General features: G+C 39.5%; 1 protein-coding gene across 1 annotated transcript in view; it reads left to right on the top strand.

Moving 5' to 3' along the window:
- Positions 1–20,028, top strand: part of GPC3 (glypican 3) — a 357,395-nt gene that overhangs the window by 246,875 nt on the left and 90,492 nt on the right. Inside the window, exon 5 of the mRNA XM_081125313.1 lies at positions 3,784–3,909. Coding sequence (XP_080981439.1) covers positions 3,784–3,909 — 126 coding nt within the window. The remainder of the gene's footprint in view (positions 1–3,783; positions 3,910–20,028) is intronic.

The following is a 20,028-nucleotide window of genomic DNA, read 5'->3' on the forward strand; positions in this document are numbered from 1 at the left end:
CCAGCTGCTACACCGGATTAGTTCAGGGGTTTACACTGCCCAATAGCTAGCTATTCTTTGAGAAAGAATATCAAGAAAAATATTTTATGAGATCACATGGTTGTACTTTTAATTTATTTTTTATTTAAAAAATTTTTAAAAATATATCTTTATTGATGTCAGAGAGAGAGGAAGGGAGAGGTAGAGAGAGATAGGAACATCAATGATGAGAGAGTCATTGATCATCTGGCCCCTGCATGCCCCATACTGGGGATTGAGCCCGAAACTCAGGCATGTGTCCTGACCAGGAATCGGACCATGATCTCCTCGATCATAGGTGGATGCTCATCCACTGAGCCATGCCCGGCCAGGCTGGTTGTACTTTTTAAAACCCACCTTAAAAGATGAAGGATTTAGCCCGGCCGGGCGTGGCTCAGCGGTTGAGCGTCGACCTAGGATCCAGGTGATCAGGGTTCGATTCCTGGTCAGGGCACATGCCTGGGTTGCGGGCTCGATCCCCAGTCGGGGGCATGCAGGGGGCAGCCGATCAATGACTCTCATCATTGATGTTTCTGTCTCTCTATCCCTCTCCTTTCCTCTCTCTCAAATCAGTAAAGATATATTTTAAAAAAAAAAGATGAAGGATTTATTTATCTTGTACACATAAAGTTATCTGGAACTTTATATTTTATGCATACATTTATCTGGAATATAATGTGTTTCATCTACATAGTATATTTATATTCTACTGGCTCATAATAATGGTAGTAAATTGCCAAATGGCTAACATTGTGGGAGGATTACTCTGTGCTATGTCTGTGCTAAACACTTTACGTGCATTGTCTCATTTAGTCTTCACAGCAACTTATTATTAGCTTCATTTTACAGATAAGAAAACTAAGGCTCAGAGAGGTTTAGAATTTGCCTAAGGTTTACTGCTAAGTGAGGGAGCAGCTGTCATTTGAAAGTCATGTGGATTAGACTCCAAAACCAGTGCTCTTAGCTGTTATTCCTAACTGGTTTATGGGGCTGTTCTGAGAATCCAGCCATTATTATAGCATGGTTGCCAAGTGAATTGTGTTCTAAATTCAAAATAACACATTCAGAAAAATGTTTTAAAACGTAATCTCTTGCCCCAGCTGGTGTGGCTTAGTTGGTTGAGCGTTGTCCCATGCACCAAAAGGTTGCCAGTTCAATTCCTGGTCAGGGCATATGCCCAGATTTCAGCTCTATCCCCAGTAGGGTGTGTGCACGAGGTGGCTTATTGACGTTTCGCTCTCACATTGATATTTCTCTCTCTCTCTCTCCCTTCCTCACTCTCTAAAAAATCTATAAAAAATTTTTAAAAACCCCACAAAAACACAATTTCTTCCTATATCCATCTTGTATGTTCTGTGGTAGTAATGAGTACCCTACAAAGTAGGATGGCCTTTTATTTCCCCAAGTTACTTTGTTTAACTTTCAAAGAGATTCTCCTGAGTTCTAGAATTTGATGACCCATACTGTGGTTACATTACTCACATTCTTTGTGGTTTTTTTTTTTTTACTTTTATATTGACCCCACCAAGTAGTATTCTTCCATACTAAAGTGGGATGTATTACGTTTATTGCAGCCCATCATCCCCTTGACATTTAGATAGACTGTCTCTGAATCCTCTCCAATCTTTTGGTGACGTTTATCATTACTTAAAACTTCAAGAGTTAGGAGGCTAAGAAAAGTTCAGAGTGCTTTTTATTTAACTTCTAGGGAAGTCAAACTGGAAGGCTTTTCTATGAGTTCAATTTTTCTTGCCATGTGCTATGGTAGTGAGAGAGTTTGGAGGTAGGAGGAGGGCTAAGGGAAACTATTTCATTAAAGAGAGAGCCATTGCTTCTTATAGACTAATGGCCATATTCCATTACCTCATGGAGAGGGGGGAATTAGCCTCACCCTTTAGTCTTTTAGTTTCCATTCTTGTGAACTGTATTATTACCTTGTAAAACAGAACATCTCTCCTATTAGCATTAATTGAACCCATCTTTTTCCTCTGTGAGAAGCGATAATGTTGACTTTTATTTTCAGAGCCCTGTATTGAGCCTCTTCACTTTGGAAATTGATGGAGCTCAGCCACCAGGAGTTGGCTGTGAGAGGGGCTGAGCATAGCAGGAAGCAACTTTTGGGGTATCAGAAGTTATATTTGGCTCAATAACCTTTCTTGAGTTGTTCTGTCCATCACCCTGTCTTTACTGTGACCCGAGCCTTTATGAAGATGTGCTGAATATTATAAGCTCTCTCTCTTTTAAATCACTAGTTGAAATGAATTGTTTTATGGAGATAAAATGGAAAATGGCATTAAATGCAAGAAAATAATTTCTACCAATCTCCCTCTTTTGGCTAGATTTGAGAACAACCCCCAGAAGGCATTTCTGGGCTCAGGACTCCCACCAGTATTCAAATGAGATTCAGACCTCTGGCTCCTCCAAAGGCCTATATATCAGGCCAATCCATTCTTAGCCTGGAGACAGCATTGAATAATTACTCTGCCAGCAAATTCCCTGGCAAGTCTCAAAAAACATAGTAGAGACTTAAGATAGACTTGGATATGAAGAACTCTTTAACTGCCTTTCTACCAGCAATACCACTTTAGAAAATAAGAAGTATTTTATTTTTGTTTACCACTGGACATTTATTGCATAGAGTTTTTTAAAAAACTTTTAAAAAAATACGTCTTTATTGATTTCAGAGAGAGGAAGGGAGAGTGAGAGAGATAGAAACATCAATGATGAGAGAGAGTCATTGATCAACTGCCTCCTACACACCCCCTACTGAGGATCGAGCCCGCAACCTGGGTATGTGCCCTGACCAGGAATTGAACCAAGATCTCCTCGATCATAGGTCAATGCTCAGCCACTGAGCCATGTCAGCTGGGCTATTGCATAGATATCTTAATACTTCTTTATAAGCATATCCACATCTCTCCAGTCTGTAATGTTTTATGTTGTGTGTCCATGTATATCTGTAACAAGATAGTAGGCCGGAAATTTGGTTGGGTATTTATGTGTGTGTTTATACATATTTGCAGATATAATACGGTCTCTCTGTCTCTCTCTCTCTCTCTGTCTGTCTGTCTGTCTCTCTCTCACTCACACAAACACACACACACACACGCACATTTCACTTATCATATATACCATAAAAGCCAAAGCAAATAAATAATGAAATATAGTAGGATCTGCTCCCTCTTCTCTCCTCCCTCCTCCCATAGGAACAGCAATATAGAGACAAAGAAACCTTCCTCCTCTAGCACTTTCTCTGACTATATTATCAGGAGAATTTCATAGAGCTTATACTGGTATGAGCGCCCCACAATTCTGATCTGCAACTATTAGCCAGAGCCTACATGGAAGGGTGCCATCTCTAGGGTAATGGCATTGTAAATTACAATCAATGCATTCAGTTACACTCAGAAACCAAAAGATATGTAGTGCTCCATTGTGCCTTGTTATCAGCACCTTTGAGAATGTAGGTAACAGCATTCTGGAAAAAAAATGGAAGCTGAATATGTTAGAAAATGAATGTTGGGATTAAATTGTCCTTCTGATAGGAACAGCACCTTATATGGCAGGCAACTTTTTTATAATATAATTTTATTGATTTTTGTAGAAAACAAAATTGTGGCCTTGTAGCCAAGAATGTCTTTAAAAAATCATTTATTGCTCTAATCAGCCTGGTAGAGCCTTTCTGTCATGCTGATAAGGAAATTAAACTTTACTCATACTGGGTTTACTTGCCTGTTATGCACAGATGTTTTCTTTTTCTTTCAGGGAACTAATTCAGAAGTTGAAATCTTTCATCAGCTTCTATAGCGCTTTGCCTGGATACATCTGTACCCATAGCCCTGTGGCCGAAAACGACACTCTTTGCTGGAATGGACAAGAACTCGTGGAGAGGTAATCTTTTTTGAATGATAAATAGAGTAGTGTTTGAGGAATCATCATCATATGTTCATCTCAGGGATAGTTATGTCTTTTCTTGCCTCCATTAATTTCACAAGAAAAATTCTAGGAAAAACAAACATGAGCATCTACGACATGCCAGATTCTTTCTGTAATTTATGGACCTCAGAATTTACCAACGTTGAAGCACATAGAGAATTATGTATTCAGCCTTTGGCTTCTTCCATCTCCTAATTATGTTGACCCTTATTCATTGATTGATTGGAAGAAATCATATTCATACTAATAGCTATTACTTACTGAGAGTTAACTCCATATTAAGTTCTTGTCTGTGTTAACTGTCTTTATCCTTACACCAATCCTATGAAATAGATACCGTTATTTTTCCCATATTAGTGATGGAGGTGAAGGAAAGAAGAATGAAGAAGTAGAAAGGAGTACTATTTCAGTACTTTTGATCAAATATGATCGTGTGAGTGTTTGTTAGTATCATCCATGCTAACATTAATCATCTATGAAGAATTTCCTCATAGCTGGAAAGGAAATAATATGAATTCATTTATTCAGTAAATATTTACTAAACACCTTCTAACTGCCAGTCATCTTGAAATGAATGAAACAGGCAAAATTTCCTATCCTCCCAGAGCTTTCATTCTAGTGGACTAATTGGCTTTGCATGTGTAAGGAATCGCTTGCAATTAAGAAATGAAATCAGGGAGGCAGAATCTTAGGAAACCACATGGAGTTGATGAACATGCTATCAAAAATTTTAGAGGAGAACACAGAAGTGACCTGAACTAGAGTTCTGAATCTTTCACGGATTAGTTGCTTAACCTAGGGCAAGTGACTTCACCTCTCTGGGCCTTGGTTTCCCCATCTAAAAAATGATACAGTTGGATTAGAGTCCCTCTGTCTCTGACAATATGTGTTTTTCCTCATTCATTCATTCATTCATACCTTCAACATTTACGTTTTGAGATACTACTATATGTTAGGCACCAAGCTAGGTGCTAGAATACGAGGGTGAACAATACAGGTAAGTTACTTGCTTTGAGGAGCTTACATTGTAGTAGGAACCAATATAAGGACATGGGATAATTAATCATGCACCTAAATGGAATTAAATAGCAATGTAATGTAATGGACAGAGGAAGGCTTTGGAGCCAGATGAACTTGGTTTTGCATCTCAGTTCTGCTAGTAAATAGCATACTATGTGTGGCTTTGTGTGAGTCACTTAACTTGGAAAGGCTCAAAGTCTTTATTTTTTTTTAAACATATCTTTATTGATTTCAGAGAGAGGAAAGGAGGGGGAGAGAGAGAGATAGAAACATCAATGATGAGAGAGTCATTGATCGGCTGCCTAGCCCGCAACCCAGGCATGTGCCCTGACCAGGAATTGAACCCCGATCTCCTGGATCCTAGGTCGATGCTCAACCACTGAGCCACACTCAGCCGGGCATTAAAGGAAGGGTATCTCACAGGGTCATTGTAACTGTTAGGTGAGGTCATAAATCTAAAGCCCCAAGCCGACTGCTACATACTGGAAGTTCAATTCAGGTTATTTCTCTTCTTTCTCCCTTCCCTCTCTACCCTCCTCTTCCCAATACAAAGTAAAACACATGCCTAAAAATAGCTTTTTTCCCTCAACTAAGCTATTTTACTGAACTGGCACAATGAGAACAAGAAGCTAATGAGACTAAGGTTGGATGCCACCCTCTATGAGGCACTGAACTTGCCTGGAAATACATTTCCCTGTAGCAAATTCGAATCAGGCTAGAGGGATTAATGGCCCCAGGCATCCCACTCCACTTTGGAGGAAAGTGTATATTTATCATCCTAAAAGCTCATCAGGTACTAAGTAGAATCATGAAAATATACCTATTATGACATAGTTTTTAAATTGTCAGAAAAAAGCATTTGATATTTAGATTTATAAAAAGTAGATGCTTGAAAACAGTTATAAACTATATTAAAAAGAAAATGCCCAAAGGTCAAATATATGGTTCCTGCATAAACTTGATGAGAAACCATCCCAGTGACTTACCCACCAGTATGTTAATATGGTGAAAAATGAACAATTCCTGACTACTAATTTGTTTTAAGCAGCATATCTTCTAACCATGGACTCTTATTACAAAGGAAATTTTTAGTTTGCAATATATTTATTTATTAATGTACTCAATCACTCATTTATTTACTCATTTAACCAATACTTGAGCTACTAATATAGGTCAAGCACTGATACTGGTTTCTTCATTGTTGTGAATGTTGAGAGCAAATGTTGTAACCTGACTGGATCTATCTTCTAATATATCAGAAGATCCAGTTTTAGTTAATTGCAAAGAATTTCTGACCACGTTTACATTTTGTGAATTAGTAGGATTTTTAAAAGTGAATTTTGCTCATATAAACTACTTCATGTTCACTATACTTTTGTGAAGGGTGTTTCCCTGGAGCCAAGAAAGCCCTCTTCTGTCAAATGTTGGAATCTAAAGCCTGCTAGGTTTCTGTGAGTCCAAAGTTAGCCAAATGTACTTTTGCACCCTTAAAAGAACCCTCTTGACTGAAATATTTTTTGTTTAATATGCTAGCTTCAAATATCTTAGGGTATTGAACAAAATAAAATAAAATAAAATAAGTATTATGGTATGGGAAAAAAACTATTATTCCAAACTCCTATTTATACTTCTGAAAAATCTTTTTTTTATAAAACAACAACTTTTATTGTTGATATATACTCTCCAGAAAAGAAAAGAAGGAAGGAAGATCAAGAAAAGAGGGAGGGAGGGAGGGAAGGAAGGGAGAGGGGAGGGAGGGAGGGAGGGAGGGAGGGAGGGAGGGAGGGAGGGAGGGAGGGAGGGAGGGAGGGAGGCAATCAAACATATTTGTAGACAGAATAAGGGTAATGTAATCCAGGAAGTAAGTCTTCTGTGGTTAGTACCCTCAGGTTATAATTAACCCATACTTAAATTACTGACCTAATGCAACAATGGGACTAGGGAACTAGATTTTTAAAATTTACTTAGCAATGTACATTTAATAATATGAAGTTCTGTAGCCTGAGGACATGTGTGCCCTCTATTTGTACCATTTATAAAGATTAGCTTTGTGCTGCATGTCTCATCTATGGTTAAAACCTTTCCAGAATTTTCAATTGAATTTCTCATTTAATTTAGTCTTTAGTAACAGTTGCAACTTCATATTGTCAAGTGGGTTATAACTTTGTTATCTTTATAGGTTGGGCTTGTATTCATTGAGAAATATTCTACTTTTAGTCAAGAAAATTTATGAAGTTCAAGGATCCTAAAAGGGAATGAGATTTGTCAGTGTAGATGCCTGATTAAAAGAAAAATATTGACACTGAAGAAAATACAAATATCCATGTCAGCTACATTATCAGAGCTATTTATATCCTCCTCCTCTGGATTTACAGATCACTCAACTTTTAAAAATTAAACAAGTCATTGTCTCTTAATAAGGTCATATTTCACATCCTTTCAATTTTTTTCTCTTATGAATCCAATCAATTGAAATATAAGTGAAGAGAGGGTTTTCACAGATATAGTCTCAGGGAGCACCATATAAGCCTATCATTTGTCCTTTTCGCCTCCCCACGGCCACCCCATCTTGGCTTGAGATAAACATTGGTTTCTAGTATTTAGCCAAAATCTTCAAATTAGCAAGCTTGCCTTATATGAGATACTCTCTTTCACGTAAGCCATCATATATCTTGTGGGCAAAAGTTTCCTATAATTGCCAAAGGCAGAAAATTCTCCATCTTTTGCCTTTGTCAAACTACAGAGAATTTCAATTAGGGGATCCCTGAGACCAAGAGAAAAATAAAGAACCCACGGAAGTAAGCTAGCTGCCTTGGCACTGAAAATACCTTTTTAGAGCTGTTAGGCCAAGTATATGGATAATTGACTGAAATTTTCATTCTTCTTCTGGATGGTTTGATACTGTATGTAAACCTAATTTTATTGTTTAATCAAATTTATTGTTAAATTCGTATAACTATTTAAACCTGTACATGTTCCAAAACCCCTAGTTGGAGAGAAAAAAATGCCGTCTTTACATTTAACATCTGACAGTTCAGGTTCATTCAACAAAACTTGAGCACTTGCTATATACTAGGTCCTGTGTGACATATGGTGATAAGTAGAATCCAGTGCCTATGCCTGCTGACGCGTTTACAACTTACTGAGAAGGATGAGGGGAAAAATAAACCAGCATCCTTTCTTAGCAGTCCAGGGAGATCCCCTCAGAAGCCTTTTAGATGATGCAGAAAAGTAGAGTGAGGAGACTTTTTTCCTCATCTGCTGAGTTGGAGGAACAGACTGTGACGTATCAGCAAGTGGCAGTGATCAAGAAAACCCTTAACATCCAACTCCTGACATGTACAAATTATTTTTTTTAAGAGGGAGCTGAACAAACTGGCTTATTTCCCCCCATAATCTCGGAAAGGTAAGGGAAAATAGTTGATTCTGTTTTTATAATGCAATTATTTTAAGAACGCTTTGTTTTGAATACTTGGGAGTTGGGGAAGGACCAATTTCTAGCACTAACAAGCCTTTCACTGGTTTATATAGCAAAATGGAAAGACCCTCAGAATCCACAATCTGGTGGTAAAGGAATTAAGTGAAGAAAAAACCTGTGTGCTGGAGTGTATACATATTCAGATATGCATATACACATACGAAGCTCATCCCAAGATCTCTTGCTAAAATAGGTTTAGTTATTTGTTGTTTGGGTTTTGTTTGTTTATTTGTTTTTTTAGATTTATGTGTTGACTTTTCTCCAGAAGGCTCAAGGCAGTGTATATACAACTTTAAATATAGGAGAGCCAATGAAAACACCAATAGGGAAGCAAATATATATGATATAAAAACAGGGCCGAGAGGAAGGGGCCATAGGAAGGAAAGTAAACAATGGAGAATAGAAAACATATTCAACGGTGTTGGGTTAGGTATTAAAGTCATTTGATTCCAAGCTTGTTTAGGGACAAGGCAGACTAAAATCATGCTGAAGCCAAGGCTCAGTATTTCTTTTGAGGTGCTTCTGCCATGGTGGTTTTAGGGTTAGAAACTGAAGTAGACAAAAAGCGCAATGATGCAAATTTCAGAGTTGCAGGGCAATCATCAAAAGCATCAGACAAATTAGTGGGTTTCAGCCCCCAACTTTGGGGAGATTTCTGCTTCAGGATATATTAGCTTTTTCTTATCTGAGACTCAGTTTCCCCTTATGTACAGTGGAGTTATTAATTTCTACCTTAAAGGATTGTTGAGAGGATTCAGAGAGATTGTGAAATGCAGGGAAGAGTGCCTAGAACATAGCAGGCCCTCTAGAAATGGTAGCTATGGCTCTGTTATTCAATAAAACAAGAAAAATAGCCATTGCAATTCTTTACTGAAGGATAGATGGAGTTAGGCCTAATTTTAGCTCCCTTCTATGATCCATTCCTTAATTTTTCAGGAACAGCTTCACCCACTTCCTGTCATTTTTACCTTATTTCTTTTTGTTTCTGCCAAAAAACATCAAAATTCCCACCCCTGGTCCTGGTTGGTGCAAAAGGTGGGCATTTGGATCTACTGGGGATCAAGTAAGAGTTATTTGCATCTAAGGGTATATACTGTCTGGCCTTCCTCCCTTCAGTATCTTGTTTTATAGCAAATAGTTGAACAGTTCCTCCTAGGACTTCTTCAGTTTGGGCACAGAAAACCACAAGTCCTGGGAAACCCTTCTGTCCCAGGCAAAGAGAGACAGTTGGTCATCTACTGGCACTTATGCCTCTAGGAGCTCCTAAATATGTGGAAAATGTAAATTTGTAGGGGGTTTACATTGGAGGGATGAAGGATTGCTGGAGGAACTTCAGCTTACCTATTCTGTTGGTTTTTCTGCCTTCACTGTTTAACTTCTCTTACCTTTTTCTCCCTGAAGAATTCTGATCACTTCTCTTCCCTTTGCCCCCCAAATCCTGTGTAAGGGTGCAGTGAAACTTCAAAGAGTAGGACTAAATCAGTAGAGATAGTTAATGATGATAATAGCTAACATTTCTATGGTGTTTCCCATGTCCAGGCACAGTGCTAGGCACTTTGTGTACATTAACTAAGTTAGTCCTCACAACAGCCTTTTGAGCTGGACATTGTTATCACCCCCATTTTGCTGATGGAGTTACTTACTAAAAGCCACAGCACTAGTAAGAGAGATGGGATCCAAACTCAGACAATCTATGCCCTCTCATACACTACACTGCCCTTGCCTGTCAAACACCTGTATTCTCTCCTTCATGGATTCAAAGCTTTCCTTCCTTCTTCCTGGTTGTTTTTTTGTTTTGTTTTGTTTTCAGGGCTTTACTTTTACTTATTTATTTTTAAATTTATCTTTATTGAAAATATTATAGATATCCCCCCCCCTTTTTTCCCCATTGATCCCCTCCACCCCATATCTGTCCCCACTCCCTCCAGGCCTTCACCACACTATTGTCTGTGTCCATGAGTTACACATATATGCATATAAGTTCTTTGATTAATCTCTCCCCACCCACTCCCTGACCCCTGCCTTCCCACTGAGACTCATCAGTCTGTTCCATGCTTCTATGTCTCTGGATCTATTTTGTTTATTAGATTCCACATATGAATGAGATCATGTAAAACGGAATCAGGAAGAATTGGAAAAATTGAATAGGCTAATAACAACTGATGAAATTGAAACAGTAATAAAAAAAACTCCCAACAAACAAAGGCCCTGTCCGGATAGCTTCACAGGGGAGCTTTCTAATTCTTTAAGTTGTAGGGTTAGATAATTTACTAAACATTTTTCTTGCTTTTTGAGGTAGGCCTGTAGTGTTATGAACTTCCCTCTTAGGACTGCTTTTGCTGTGCCCCATAGATTTTGGGTTGTTGTGTGTTCATTTTCATTTGTTTCCAGGAAGTTTTTTATTTCTTTCCTGATCTTATTGGTAACCCATTCATTGTTTAATAACATGCTATTTATTCTCCATGTGTCTGAATGTTTGTGAGTGTTTTTACTGTAGTTGATTTCTAATTTCATGCCACTGTGATCTGAGATGCTTGATGTGATTTCAGTCTTCTTGAACTTGTAGAGACTGGTTTTGTGTCCTAACATGTGGTCTATCTTTGAGAATGTCCCATGTGCACTTAAAAATTATAAAAATAAATAATTTTTTAAAAATAGAAGAAGAGTCCTCTTTAGCTCTAGATTGGGAGTCCAGCCTGGGTCCTAGCTCTACCATGTATTGGTTGTGTGATGTTGGGCAAGTTCTTGTCCTTCAGCCTTTTATTTTAAAATGGGTTAGACAAAATGGCCTCTAAAGCTCTTTCCAGATCTAACAGCCTATGAGATTCCATGACAAGGATATTGGAAGGGGAGGGAGTCTAAAAGGAGGAGGAATTCCGTAAATCCCTCCTTGAAGACTTTGAACATCTAGTTCTTTCCAGGATGGTTTCCCAAGCAGATCAAAGTGAAAGTAATTCAAAAGGAGCCCCAGGGTATAATCATTCTCATTAAGACAGCAGTAAGTTCATTCTTCATTTGACTCCTCCAGGTATCTTTGGGGCTACAGGGGAGCAGGTAAATTGGCTGTTTGAGATGTTGTCAGAGTTGTTTTCAATTTCTGGTATTAGAGAGTTTGGGGTGAAATTCGCATAATTAAACCTTAAAGAAAATGTCTCTCCCCATAGCACCACATAATCCCAGTGGGCTTCTGAGCAAAAGAAATGGAATGCAGTGTCTATTGCTCCAAATAATATTTGACACAACACCCAGAATGAAAATTAGAAGCCCTCTAACCACAGAGATATATCACTAAGGGAAGAGATACATCTAGCGAAGTGCGAAGAGCTGAAGGCAGGTAAGAGAACAGAAATACAAAGTGGCTGAAAAAAACAGAGCGAAGGAGACAATTTCCACTGTTTCTGAAGACCCTCCAGGCCAAGGATAATTTTTGATCTAGTTGTTCTTGTGTGCATTGCTGTGAGCTTTTATTAAGTATTTATGTAGCAGTTTATATTTTACTAAGTGCTTTACAATCACTTTTATTTGGCTTAGTAAAGTTTTCCTGGAATCTCATCTACTTTATGATCAGGAGAGTCACTTCTTGTTTGCTTAGCACCTCCATAGGCAGTCTTGCACAATAGGCCACTTGTTCTGGCAGGAGAGCAGGTGCAAAGGGTTGAAGAACCGAGGGCACCTGCAGCTACTGGGGCAGTTTGGAGTAGGGGTAGTTTACACTTCAGTTCACCTTTTCTTCCCTCTATTATTCTTTAGTTTTATTTTATTGCTGGCAACTAGAAAGCAACAGTGCCATGCTTGGACCTGCCAAGAGTAAAGCTATTCTGATAGTCAGATACTGGCAGTGGTGAGCACTTTCCCCTGTGTGTCTGTGCCAACTACCCTGCCCATGCCCACGATCACCACTCTCTTCCGCCGGGCCAACTTGCTGAATGTCTTTCCTTCTGCAACCTCAGGGCTCTGACTAAAGCCTGGATTCTGGGACTCTAGGAGTGATTTTAAGAGAAGATAGCCGAAGTAGCAGTTCTACTTTCTGCAGACAAGACTTTTCAGTGTTGTTGGGCAAGTCTAACACCTTATTCTTGCTAGTCCCTTCTTCCTCACATCAGCCACAACAGCATTCTATGCCAGTGCTCTGGGGGTCATGATGTAGGATGGTGTGTCTGTAGATGGGTCTTGAGGTGGTAGAGCTGCATACTCTGAATCACAGGTTTGCAGGGGAATCCAACACAGTTATTAGGTGAAGATTTCACTTTCTGAGGACCAGATTTGCCAAAGCCAAAACCAGGATCCAGACTATGAGGTCCAAACTAGAGATAGTGTGCCAGAACATTGGAAAGTTCCAAACCTCCAACTATCAGGGTCTATGACTGAGCACAGGGCTGTGTAGATAATTGATGGGTAAGTACTGAATAGAGAGCATTTGCATTATTCCTGAAAGAAGACAGCAAATTATCTCTCTAACCCAAAAAACTGAGAAACTTCACCATCAGATCTGAAACCCTCTCAAAGTTATTGTCTTGACCATAGTAAATATAACAAGTATGTCAGAGAATTTGTTTTCATAACAGTGAAATGGTATTCAATCAGACCCAGAAGTGGACTGAAGTTTATACTATTAGAAAATGGTTTGTGATGCAAATCGATATTACTAACAGGTGTGTATCTTGGGTAGGATCAGTGTGGGAACCCAGTGACTGGTCTATGGGGATGGCACAGGAGCTGGAAGGAGTGGTGCTTGGGCTGTAGCAACTCGCCTGTCTGGCTGGCATAAATGGGAAGTGACCAAACCCCTGAATAATGATATTCACTGGGTGTAGGGAAGGAACTCTACAATTTTCTAGGTAAGCATTGGTTTCCAAAGTGATGCAGTCTAGTGAGTGGGACACAATGGTAGGTGTTCCTAGCAGGGCCCAGACATAAGTCTAGTGAAAGGTAAGTCCTCAGTCAGTGGCTACAGATTAGGGGAAAAGGCCCCAAGGGAAACATGCTGACCAGAGCTAGGCAGAGTAGGTCAGAGCCTCTACAACCTAAGCTGAGCTTTGGGTAAGGCCTCCAGTTTCAGTTGAGTTCAGCAGACATTTATTGACTGCCTACTATATGCCAGGCACTGGTTAAAGCAGAGGACCTCCCAACAGACAGATAAAAACAAGAAAACCAGGACAGAGCTCGGGTCATACAGCCCAGGGAAATAGCCGGCAGGTGGAAGTCATGCCTAAACTTCTGGGGTTCACTCCAAAAACATGAAATACTGGCTTCAAGGACCAAGACTAATTCCAGAGGCTGGGGCCTGACAAGCCATTCAGCTTAGCTATCACCTTCTCGCCTTTGTCACCATTGGCTCAGGACTTGGGTTTTAAGGCCTGCAAGTGACTGTGGCTAAGACAAGAGGAACATCAGAAAACAGTGGCTGGAATTTTGAGCTTCCTTTTAAAGTGTTTCAGCAGTTGTTAAACAGTTGTCTTTCTCTCATAAGCTTTGTCGGTTCATAAATAAGGCTCAGTAGGACACCCAAAGTAACACTTTAGGAGGCTTTTCTTTGGGTTATCGCATATATTTGAAATGCAATGCAAGGAAAAATTCTACAAGTCCTACTTTTTCCTAACTCAGACTTACCTCTCTCTCAAACTGGTCTTGAGTCAGTGAGGTGTGATTGTAGGTTGACTTTGAGAGTCCTATTTTTCATTTTGAAGATCACTGCATTAAAGAATGGATGTTTGTTGTGGACCCTGTGGGTACCCGAGACAAACCAAGCAGCATTCTGCTGAGAGAGATTTGAAAAAGCATGTGGGTGTTTTCAAGAGCCATCTAATTCATTATTTGTGACAATTATACAAAGTGGAAGCAGAATATTTTCTATCATAGAGAGGAGTATGGAATGTGGTGGGGAGGAGAGAGTGGAATAGGCTTTTGACACCCTAAGTTGGTCACTTGGGAAACTTAAGTGTTTGCCCTGGGCTACATTTAATGATTTGTTCTTCAATTAATTTTGAATCATTTGAAGTCCTATCTAGTAAGTTCCCCTCTCAGATTCCCTAGTTCCCCTCTCAGTTACCTAGAAGCTTTGTCAGGACCTCTCTGCCGAAGAGTTCCTTATAGCTAAGCCAGTGTGACCTACTGACAAGTCATTGCTCAATTATAATACACAAGAAAGCTCTGGTACTTTAGGCCTTGCTCATTTCCCAAAATTCTAAGTCATCCCTGCCCTTGTTTCAACTCCTACTTTATCTAGGACTTACTTAGACACTGAGACTTTCATTTTTCAAGCTCTCTCATTGTGGGGATGCACAGATTTGAAACTTCTAACTTTTCATTGCAAGATTTATTCATTTTCTCTCAGGAAATCCTTTTCAAATCACATTTATTGAACACCTGCTGCATGTCACATAATGATGATAACAGGTGGGCTGGACACTGTTCTAAGCACATCACCTTAGGTATCTCAAGTTACTAGCATTCATTGTATCAGCTAATCCTCAAACCAATACAGGTGGCATTATCCCATTTTATAGATGAGGAAACTCAAGTTCAGAAGGGTTTAATTGTCAAAAGTCACAGAGTAAGAGGTAGAACCAGCTTTTGAACCATCGTCTTGACTCCAAGGCCAGTGCTCTTTCCACCACCTGACTCAACCTTTCTGAAATGTCCTATGTACTCACTGTCTCAGTGAACTGTGAATACAAAACTGAATTTCACCTCTTAAAAATTTTATTGTTGACCATTATTTTGAATATCAGCTACTTTTGTACAATGCTCTCATGTGTTGTTGAGGTATGTGACCTGTTCTCTGGCCCCTTTTTTTTGGCACCTCAATTTGATGGGAGTTATAGTTCCATTCATGTTCCACCAGCATTGATGCCAGTAATAACTTGAATGGCTACTGCTTGGTCTCTCTGGGGCCCAATTTGCCCATCTGTAAGAGGAGGGCATTGGACTGATTTCAAGGGTCCTTTCCAACTCAGAATATTTTCATGAGTTAAAAACCTAACTTAAAAAAAACTTAAACACAGGTAAAGATCATTTTCTTTTGGTTTAACTCCAGGGGGACAAGAAAACATCTGGTTTTCTGGGCTAAAAGAAGTTGGTAAATGAGTTTGGGCTGATTGAATAATAAATCCCTATCACACCTTGTTACATCCTCCCTTCCCAATTATCGAACTTTTGAATTGAGTATTTTTTCTGTTGCTGGAAGATTTAAACAGAGTCAGAGTCCTCTTCTCCTCATTGGTCTGTTCCCCTCAAGGATACCCCTCAGAGAACCCTTTGCCAGCCCCGCCTACCCTGGCCTAGTACCCTGACTGCCCCTGGTCAGGGCTCAAAGCCCAGGAGGCAGTTCTCCTCAGGGTTCCCACACATCCTGAAGTTCTCACAAGAATCCCTTTGCTTCCTTATGTACTGTTTTGTCTCCTTACCTCCAGGCTCCTCTACAGAGTTTGCTTCTTCAGAAAAACATTCAGCTGATCCCATCTCAGGCATTTTTCTCTCTCCCTTCCCTTCTCTGCAGGGTGCTGCTCCCCACAGCCACCCACTCTTCTCTCTATGGTGGTGATATCAACTTCTCAAGCTTTCCTCACCATCTGGAAAATATTATTTGCTTCTCTGTGTTTAAATGACTTCTTGATTATATTCTAAGACCAATCTTTTAGTCCCTTTTCACAGTGAGGTTTGAAAATACATTAAAAACCAATCGATTCTAATACAGTTATTAACTTATATAGCTAATATCCACTAAACAAGATTTAAATGGGTTTACATCTCCCTGGTTTCTTCTCTGTCTTTCGCTTCCTTCTGTTGAAATCTATTTGTAATTTCTGAACATCTGTTGTTTGAGAACAGAGGTGTTTCTTGGAGTATGGTGGATATATTTGTTTCTAGCAGTCTCCTGGCTGAAATTTGCTTGGTAGTGGTATTGCTGTACCAACAATTATGAAAACATTTTTCTTTAAATATGTGCATGGTCCTGGCCAGTGTGGCTCAGTTGGTTGGACCACTATCCCGTGCACAAAAAGATTGCAGGTTTGATTTCCAGTCAGGGCACATACCCAGGTTATGGGTGTGATCCCCAGTCGGGGCATGTGCAGTAGTGATGTTTCTCTCACATCGAGGTTTCCCTCTATCTCTCTCCCTTTCTCCCTCCCCCCCTCCCTCTCTCTCTTCCCTTCCTATCTCCAAAAAATCAATAAAAATATGTGCATAAGTAAATAAGCATTGTTGCCATCTTTTTAAAGGGCATTTGTAAAACTCAGCTATTTTAACCTTTGCTTTATTTTTCTGATCATTTATGTAAATTAAGGCTGAGTTTTGGATAGAAAAAAGAACAACTTCACAGGCCTCTTAATAAGAGGTCTTTTCTATCCTGTGTTCTAGTTTGGTTTTTAAGCTTTTTATGCTCTTTAAATTATCCCATTTTCCACAGTGATTAGTGCTTTTCCAAGGAAACAGTCCGATAAATCACTCAGTTTGGGCTGGGAACTACATGCAATACCGAAGTCTTCCCATTAGATGGCGCTCTGAGAATGTGAGATCTGTAAGTTATTTGTAGCCATCTATAACCAGCAGCAAATTAAACTTTTGTGAAATCAAATTTTTTTGGAGCAGTTTTTCTAAGTCTTGCTCTCAAACTCTTGCCACCATTCTAATGCCTAAGGGAAGAAGGAAAGTGAATTGTCTAGCAGCTTTCCTGTCCTAAATCATTTCCAGTAGTGTCAAAATCAGCAATGTGCATTTAAGAAACCTTTTGAAGAAAGGAATCTCTCCTAATGTGGAAGTTGTGACACTAACAACTGTGCTGTTAGGAAAGTCCCTTTCTGGGTCTCTGCTTTTTCATCTACACAACGAGTGGATTGGATAAGTTGATCTCTTAAGGGTGCTTCCATTTGGAATGGTCTACATTTGAATTTGATTTCCTTTCACTACACCCTTGCTGCCTCAGCCAGCACAGAAATGGGGGAAAATCTCACCCATTTTACGCTCGTTTGACTCTATTCCTTTTCTACAAGTGCTGTCTTTGCTTCAACTGTCCCTAGACAAGCATGCCCAGATGTCCTGTTTTAATTAGGTTGCTTTTCTCTTTATGGCTTTTGCACAGATTTTCCCCCCTCTCCTTGTCCTCCCCCATTCCCAACCAATCTGCCTGAACAGAAGCATGCCCCTCCCCATTTCACTTCACAAATAGGGTTTTCTTGGTATTCTAGCAGTCATTTTTGTGCTGAACTGGATGGGGGAAGGAGAATACAACACATGTAATGCTTAAAGGTGACACTTCTCACATCACACACATGTCCAGTTAAGGAAACTTTAGACTTGGGAGGTAGCAACTTCCTTCTATTTATTTTTCCTCCTCTGTTGGCCAGTATTCATTGCCAGAACCATTTCAAAGCATTACGAAAGAAGCAGTATTCTGAAGAGAGGACAATTAATCTAATTAGAGATGAGTGTTACTAAGCAGACAGCCCATTATTAAAATTCCCCATGGCCAACAGTGTCCCCATTCCTGACACTCTGAGCAATCTGTGGATGAGGAGAATTAAGGCTGTGATGGCTTATCCAACATGCAAAGCCTTTCTCTAGCCATGTGCACCAGTGGCACAGAGGGAGTGAGTGGAAAAGAAATACTGAATTAATTAATTAATGCAAAGCTACAGAGACACCACGAACTGAGACCCTCTGAGCTTGCAACTCAAACCATGCATGTTACGTAAAATTCCCTAGGGACACATCACATATGTCACATTACTATAGCCAAAATGACAAAAACGTCAAGTGCAACTTTCTCTTGCATTCATTTTCCTGTTATCCTTAGAGATTTCAGATCACCTTTGGTGTTTGTCTCGTGGCATGGTGGTGGTGGTGGGAATTTATTTCTCTAACTTCAACACCTTATCTCCCAAGAATGTAAATATTTCGCTGAATAGCATAGCGATACTGTGGACCTCTGTTTGGGAGAAGTAACTCCATACACAGGGCTCTCCCCAAGGGCTTTTAAAGGGCAAACCCAGGAATCTGCTGAGTAGGTAAAGAGAGCTATTGCTGCAGGCACTGTTGTGAGCCTTGCAGGGCAATACAAGTAGCTTGCAAATTGTCGTATACAATGGAGCAGTGTGGTGAGGAAATGTCCAATATTTAGTCAGCATGGATGATTTCTAAGGAAGCAACAGTAGAATAGTGGTTAAGAACAGAGGCAGCTGGAAGTAGATAAACAAATTCAAACTCCAGCTTTGCTATTAACTAGCTGTGTGATCTTGGGAAAGTGACTTCACTTCTCTGTTCCTCAGTTTCCTCATCTGCAAAAATAGGCTGATAATAATAGTGTCTATCTCATAGGGTCGTTAGGAGGATTAAATGAGGCTATGCATGTTTTCTTTTTCCTCAGGACTTAGAACAGTAAGTAGCACAGAAAAAGCACTCAATGCTGACAGCTGTTACTATTATAGGTACTCCAAGGTGCTGTGGGTGGTACTTACAGAAGTTACAAAAGGGAACTTACAGAACCTCAGCCTTCATAGAGATCACAAACTATATGGATGGCACATGGAATGTACATAAAAGGAGCATGAACAACTCAGAACTGTCTCCACAATACATTTAGATGCAACAGCAGCAGGTCAGAACGCATCAGAGTGGTTCAGGGAGGCCCTCAATTCCCGTTAGGAGAGAACTTTAGGCATCTACAGGGAAGGTGAGCAAGAACTTGAATAAGTTCTTTGCCTCTGTTTTGAGAGAGGATACTACTCCTAAGAATGTATATTCATATTCGTATCCTCACTGATATACTGTCCATTTGAAAGAGGCAGGTTAGAGGTACCTCATTAAAGAGCAGAAAACATACAAGCTGTGGTTAACCTAACAAAGTAGAGTTTGTGATCTGGTGATATCCATCTGACGTTAGAAGGAATTCCAAGGTAACATTATATGTATTGGCCCAAATATGGGTTCTATCTAAGAAATCCCCTTTAGCCTAGATGCTAGTGATGGTTAACATAACTTTTATTAGCAAGAAAGATTTCCCACGGGCCGTAAGATGTGCATTTGAGTTACCCTGCTTTTAATTTTTCTTTTATTTTGTTTTCTCTTTTGCCTTAAAATTAGTATATAAAATTTCACTTATTAAAAATTTAATTATTTTAAAAGTAAAAAATGTGAAAGATATGGAAGGACATAAAAGAAAACTTTCCCAACATCTCCCCCTCACTCACTGGAAGTAATTGCTGTTACCATTTCTTAAAAATGTTCTGTGGATATTTGAACGCATATAAAGTGTATGAGAGTAATGCATATGCAGACCCATTTTTTTACCCAAATGGAATCACACTGTACATTTTTAACCACTACTAGTATTTGTTATACTGTATGTTGGATTTGGTTCCATATCAACACAAGCAAATCAGCTTGGTTCTTTTAATGTCTGCATAGTATTCCATCATAACGCTCATGGCTTTTAAGATTCCATTCTCTATTTTGTCTGACTAAGGAGAAAATGATACAAAGGCGAAAAACAGAAAAAAAATATTGGTGTTTGGGAGGGAGGAATTGAGACACCTAAAGGGATAGTGCGAGAACACAGAGTTTTAAAATAGTGCCAC

The sequence above is a fragment of the Miniopterus schreibersii genome (assembly GCF_964146895.1).
Source record: "Miniopterus schreibersii genome assembly, chromosome: X".
Taxonomy (NCBI): Eukaryota; Metazoa; Chordata; class Mammalia; order Chiroptera; family Miniopteridae; genus Miniopterus; species Miniopterus schreibersii.